The 7,442-nt window shown below is 30.9% G+C and overlaps 1 protein-coding gene across 30 annotated transcripts in view; it reads left to right on the forward strand.

The window, feature by feature from the left end:
* The window catches only part of LOC145279450 (E3 ubiquitin-protein ligase TRIM45-like), a 556,560-nt gene that overhangs the window by 420,079 nt on the left and 129,039 nt on the right, over positions 1 to 7,442 (forward strand). For 16 of the 30 annotated variants that reach the window (XR_013868407.1, XR_013868402.1, XR_013868409.1 and 13 more), the window contains one exon: positions 419 to 2,042. Coding sequence is in view for 24 of the 30 variants with exons in the window: in XM_080130727.1 (XP_079986853.1) it covers positions 419 to 2,042 (1,624 nt within the window). In the remaining 6 variants the exon portion in view is untranslated. Of the gene's footprint in view, positions 1 to 418; positions 2,118 to 7,442 lie in introns of all 30 variants that reach the window. The other 14 variants (XR_013868415.1, XR_013868418.1, XM_080130739.1 and 11 more) reach the window with 2 other exon arrangements.

The raw sequence follows: 7,442 nt of genomic DNA on the forward strand, positions 1-7,442 counted from the left end.
CATTAGGAATTTGTTAACGTTGGACTTGAAGACATCCAAGTTGTAGTCAGGTGGGAAGCAGGCAGACGAAAAAGAGTTCCACAGGCGTGCAGTTCGAAAATGAAACGCGGAACATTCTATGTAGCTTAATTGCCATATATGTTTTTATAACTTATTACCTAGCTCTACCTATTTTTTGAGCACTGTTTAAGTAAATACTGAAAATTTACGCATAAAATTATATTTTCATATATTAATTTATGTGATAAAATTAAGCAGTCATTCATATATATACATATATATATATATATATATATATATATATATATATAGAGAGAGAGAGAGAGAGAGAGAGAGAGAGAGAGAAGGAGAGAGAGATAATATTTATGATATGAAAAATTAATAAAGTCTTTTCTTTTTATTTTTTTTCTACTTTCAGGAATCGCCGGTTAGAATTGAGAAGTCGATACCACACAACTGCTATAGACATCAACGACATCATGGCTGCCACAACCACCACCGGAAATAAACTCGCGCAGGAAATCCACGACGAGTTCCTCACCTGCAAAATCTGCCTGGAAGGTTTTAAAAACCCCAAATGCTTAGACTGTTTGCATACGTTCTGCGAGCAGTGTATTGAGAACCATGTGATGTCGGAATGCACTTACAAAAAATACAGCGACTACCGCGAATTCACGTGTCCCTTATGCCGGAAACGAACGAATCTACCGATAGGCGGTGTGAAGAAACTTCCAGACAACTTTCTGGTGTCAAGCCTCGGGGAGGTGGTAGCGCGGCAGCGACCCTCAAAGTTCCCGTTTTGTGACATTTGCAAAATGGTGAACAGGAAACATCGGGAGGCCTCGTCGAAGTGCCTGGACTGCAATAAACTGCTCTGCAAGCCTTGCGTCGATCTGCACAAGGAGACTAAAGTTACGAAATTCCATAGTCTTTTCGATGTTGAAATTGAGAAAGATATCGAGTGTAAAGAGCACAAGGAAGAGGTTGTGAGATTCTACTGTGAACCGTGCCAAACCTGTATCTGCGTGTTATGTACATTCAACGAGCATAAAGATCACGAAATCACCAATTTTGCTGACGCAGTGACCAAGTATAAGGACAGTATACAACGCCTACTGCAAGCGTGCAAAGACCGGATAAATATATATGACACTCAGATAGAAACGCTGGCCCGTTGTGACGGGTTGATCAAAGAAGCCGAACAGAGAGTTCACGACGTTGCAATTGCCTTCATCGCCGAGGTGCGGACGAAAGAGAAAAACCTCGTCGAAGAACTACACTCGATGTACGGTTCCGAAGTAATGGAGTACATCAATCGCAAGGCTGAGATGCAGTCGAACCTGGAGAGTTTGAAAAGCACGTGCAGCTTAACAGAATTAGTCTTGCAAGGGAAGGATATAGAGTTATTGCTTCTGAAGAATCAGGTCCAGGAGAAGCTGTCATGTCTGTCGGACATGGAACTCAAAGACCTCCCAGCCACCGTGTGCAAGCAGATCTTGTTCAGTCCGGGCAGTATTGAATTGGGAACGCTTGAGGACCCAGACCGACCCAAGAATAAAATTTCCAGTCAACCTCGACGCTCGTTGTCGGCGGCCGATTACTGGAGAGAGAAAACCCCGCCCAAACCTATCCCGACCGTAACAGTGGGAATACAAACAGAAAAGGAGGATAACAGTTATAAGCTTACCACCGTTGCCGTGCAGACGATAGCCGAAGATGCGCCATACTTGCAGAATAACGTTGAGGTCATTAATGCGGTAGATGATAAGTCCATCTCTACCGATAAAGTAGAGACAGAGGAGAAGGCTGTGAACACCCGATCTCGAAGTCTCCAGAGCCTTGCCTACCAGATGCAGCGCAATTCAAAGGAAGGATCCCCTGAAAATACGAACGGCGACGCAAATACCCCGCAGACACCACCCGAGCCGACATCGTCGCCTGTTATCAACCGTCGCCATCACCGTCGCCGAAGAGAACGACCCAGGGCTGTGGAGGTGGGAGTTAGACCGACGACATATTCCTCAGCTTGCGTAATTTCACCGGTAGGGGGCGGTCCGGTTCTTGCCTACAGCAGCAGTTTTGACGAATCCTTTCATAGTGCTGATAGTGATTAAATGGTTCGAAAATCTTTGAAGATTTTATAGTTATGTATCATATATATATATATATATATATATATATATATATATATATATATATATATATATATATATGATACTACGAAGAATAAAAATCTGACGATATGAATTAAAAATGGAAAAGGAAGACCAAAATACTCGATGTTTCGTCCACTATTTCATGGGTTTTTTTAAAGAGTTAATAGCTAAAAATGGTCCATGACGCCATGGTCTGTTTTCTGGTTATTCAGTCTTGAAAAAAAGAACCACGAATCAGTAAACCACACGCCGAGCAATTTAGTCTTTTTTTTCCATTTTAAATTCATACATATTTATATATTTTCATCATTAGAGATAATTTATATTCCTTTTTTTTTAGACAAAGAAATTCTGATTACCTAAAATATGTATCTTTTCTTTCAAATTATTTGATTCATAAGTTTAAATTTTATAACAGAAATCGTAATAGCATTTTATTAAATTCGATAAATTTGCAGAATATGTTTACTGTATTCCCTAAACACCTTCGCCACTTTAGAGAATTTAATGGTTTCTTTACTTCTTTTTATTTTGCGAGGTGATACTTTTTAATGAAAGTGCAAATTCAATTTACGTTGTATTTAGAAAAGAGAACGGAACTATTTAGAGCGAATATTAATAGCAGCCAGAGCCTGTATTACTTAAATCTAATTTCTCCCACAGCATTGCAAGGTTCATTTCACTATTCTATGTCATTTTAATTTTTATCTTCTTATTTTAAAGTTTACCGAAAAAAAAAACGACAGTAGAGTCGCTTTTAAAAGTAACAGAATATTAAAAAAAAAAAAAAAACCTTACTGCGCATATGCGTTAACCTGGAACAAACTTAACTTCCGTCAAACTTAACTTCCGTCAAACTTCCAGTCTTTCGAAAATCGCTACGATATTAAATTTGAAAACTCGAGTTCCTTCTAAATATGTCTTTTAATGTATAGATGCTAAAAACTTAATTAGAATTGAATAATTCTATCATACTTAATAATTTAAAAAATATTGGTTTGTTTACTATGAATAAACTCGTAGTAGATTTTTTTCTTATACATTAGAGTTGGAGGTATAAACTCCTTAACACCAACACTGGAATTAGCTTTAGCCATTATATTTCTAAACGCAATGTAGCGAGTGAATAGCGGAAAGTACTTGAACCGTTGAACACGTCATTGAGAATATCATTACGAGATTATGACAGAGTTCGCTCCTCTTGCCCCATAACGCGAAGTGAATTATTTAGTCGGCCATTTTGTTTTGGTATTAATTTGTTGTAGGATTTTGTCAACATTGCATCACGCATAAACTAAGCTGTGAATGACAAAACGGTATTATACCTATCTCCGATGGTAAATTCCTGTAACAATTTAACAGCAAAACAAAATGGCGGACAGGAAGTGCATTATGGTACTGTCCCAACAAGAGCAAACAACGCTGCTATAATTTGATAATTATGTTCTCTAACGAAGATGTATCGTGTTCAATATAAAGGAACCGTATTTACTAATGCAGTAAACATTTTCGTTTGGTTACCAACAATCATTCGAAAGTTTTATCGTCAATTTTAGTTACAATTTCTACATTTTGTTTAATTAAAATACATTTCAGACAGTTTACAAAACATGAAAAATGCAGCCATTAAAATAGTCAAGTAATTAAATGATTATATGGCAATTATGTGTCACTTTTTTATTGGTAAATAAATTTTACAAATTATAACCAATTATTAAACAACAAAAACAATAATAATAATAATAATAATAATAATTAATGAATAATAATAATTAATGAATAATAATAATAATAATAATGATAATAATAATAATAATTAATGAATAATGATAATATAATTACTTATTTTTAAGAGAGTGAGAGGTGAATTTCATTTATTTTCGTCCATTTTCAGTGTTATTGTTAGGACTTGTCGTTGGAAAACTGCTCTTTACCGAATTCTTCACCTACCAACTAAAGAACGTAATTAAAGACTCCCCTTTGCCCATAAAACGTGATTCGTTAGTCTTTTTGCATTGTTAGCGCTTTTCAATTATCAAATGCAATAGGATACTTCCTTGAAATCACTCCAGTATGAAAATAGCGTTTTATTATTTTTTTATTAAAAAATTTTCGAGGGTGGATACTTCAATTAAAATGAACTTTTTTTTATAATTACCAGACGTAATCACCGATTATTATTACCGATAATAGTCAGTGTGGTTTCCTTTAAATTAAATTGTTTACTTTTAAAATTACATTATTATGAGTGTCGCCATTTTGTCTGGCTCAGTTTACAATAAAAAGCATTCGTTATTTTGACGTTTAGATCCATAAATTATGTACCCAAACTTCAAATCAGTGAGACCGTATGACTATTGGAGCATCTAGCACAAAAAATTCACATATTAAAAAAAATCAATTAAGCTTTTTCTTTATAATCGTGTTACTGTAAGAAAACACATGTTCTTTTTATATAGCGTAGTAATGTGTTTAATGAAAAACGTTTCTAAGATCGCTAGAACGCAATTTAAAGCTTTAAAGCAACGTTTTGTAACCCATCGCATACTCGGCATGCCAAAGGGGTGAATTACTATTCAATGTTTAATTCCTTAATTTCCGCTACTTAACAATATATATATATATATATATATATATATATATATATATATATATATATATATATATATATATATATGTTTTATTTTTTATTATTTGGGGTAAACAGTTACATGTGGTCGCTACAAATAGCCATCTGTTTCAGTCAAAGAGACTTCATCAGTCGACCTGGAACCTTTCAACGCCAAAAAGAAAACCCTCACTTTGGCGTCGAGAGGTTCCAGGTCGCCTGATGAAGTCTCTTTGACTGAAACAGATGGCTATTTGTAGCGACCATATGTAACTGTTTACCCCAAATAATAAAAATATTTTGCTCTTTTTATCGAGCACTATTTAACAATCTCGTTGTCTTCATTAGTTGTGACTTTTGAACACCTCAAACCTGAATATATATATATATATATATATATATATATATATATATATATATATATATATATATATATATAATGGAAAGTAATATATAATATTAAAAAAAAAAATATGAATATTTACTGATTCGATCCTATTATGAACAAATACGCTAAATATTCGAGTTAGATGATCAACACACGAATGGATTTAAATGATGAACAATAACAATTGGGAATATTTATTCAATCGTGCTTGTTTAAAAGCAGGAAATAAAGTAATGATTTCTTTCCTTGATCCATGGAGTTTTTAAAATTTATATTTTTCTCTTCAGAGGAAACTTAAAATTAAATACTTTAAAAATGTAAAAATGATGAAAATGAGAAGAAACAAGTGGAAGGAAAATTGTAAATCTTAATTTTAAGTTTTCATTTTAATATACTTTTCTATTAATTTCCTCTGAAGAGAAAAATATGAATTTTCGAAACTCCATGGAATAAGGATCCTTTTTTTTACTGTATTTCCTGTTTTTTAACAATGATGATCCAATAAATATTGTAATTTGTTTATTTCATCATTTAAATCCTTCCACATACACAAAGACATAAACACACACATATACATAAATATATATATATACATATATATATAAATATACATGCTTATATATATGCATATATATGCATATACATGCATATATATGCATATACATGCATATATATACATATACATATATATATACATATACATATACATGCATATATATATATACATATACATGCATATATATACATATACATATACATGCATATATATACATATACATATATATATACATATACATATATATATACATATACATGCATATATATATGCATGTATATGCACATACATGCATATATATGCATGTATGTGCATATATATATGCATATATATGCATGTATATGCATATATATGCATATATATATATACATGCATATATATATGCATGTATAAGCATGTATATGCACGTATATGCATATACATGCATATATACACATATACATGCATATATATGCATATAAATGCATATATACATACATGCATATGTATATATATACATATACATGCATATATATACATATACATGCATATATATATACATATACATGAATATATATATATACATATACATGCATATATATACATATACATGCATATATATATACATATACATGCATATATATATACATATACATGCATATATATATACATATACATGCATATATATATACATATACATGCATATATATACATATACATGCATATATATATGTGCATATACATGGATATATATATATACATAATCATGCACATATACATGCATATATATACATATACATGCATATATATACATATACATGCATATATATATACATATACATGCATATATATATACATATACATGCATATATATATTTGCATATACATGGATATATATATATATACATAATCATGCATATATATATGCATATATATATATATAAGTTTAATAATTAATTCTGTAGATAAAAATATACATAAAAATGTACTCAAGTATTTTGTTTTAAACAAGGAATATATATGGAGAAGAGTTTCGTTTATTTCCTTAACCCATGGATTTTATTCTCCTCCGTATAATCCTTGTTTCAAACAATAAATTCTTAACTTGAATATATTTTATACATATTTTAATCTACAGAATTTAACTTTTATCATTAAACTTATATTTTGCTCTACTTTATATATTGAGTTTTACTTTTTTGGCTCGGGTCGTCTTGAAATTATTGCCTCACCGTAATATCTAATAGGACAATTCACTGTATTTCTAATCCGTAACTTATCTCATATATATATATATATATATATATATATATATATATATATATATGTTGCTAAAACTAATCGTTATGGATTTATGATTTTTATTTTAAAAACATGTTGGTTGAACGAAATTCGTAGAATTAAATAAAAACGTATTCATTTAAATAAAAAATGTATTCATTTAAAAATGTATTAATTTAAAATTTTAGTACATTTGTTTGGAATTTATATATAATTTTCTTCTATAATGGTTTTTGTTTAAACTATAAGAAAAATACCAAACCCGCAACAATTAGAAATGGCACTACGCTTGGTGTTATTCAAATGTTTTATAAAATTATATACCCATGAAAACCTTTATGCATGTATATATATATATGTGTGTGTGTGGTGTGTATGTGTGTGTGTATAAATATACACACACACACACACACACACATATATATATATATATATATATATATATATATATATATATATATATATATATATATA

Source organism: Euprymna scolopes, chromosome 1, assembly GCF_053919585.1.
Source record: "Euprymna scolopes isolate OS-2025 chromosome 1, ASM5391958v1, whole genome shotgun sequence".
NCBI classification, from domain to species: domain Eukaryota; kingdom Metazoa; phylum Mollusca; class Cephalopoda; order Sepiida; family Sepiolidae; genus Euprymna; species Euprymna scolopes.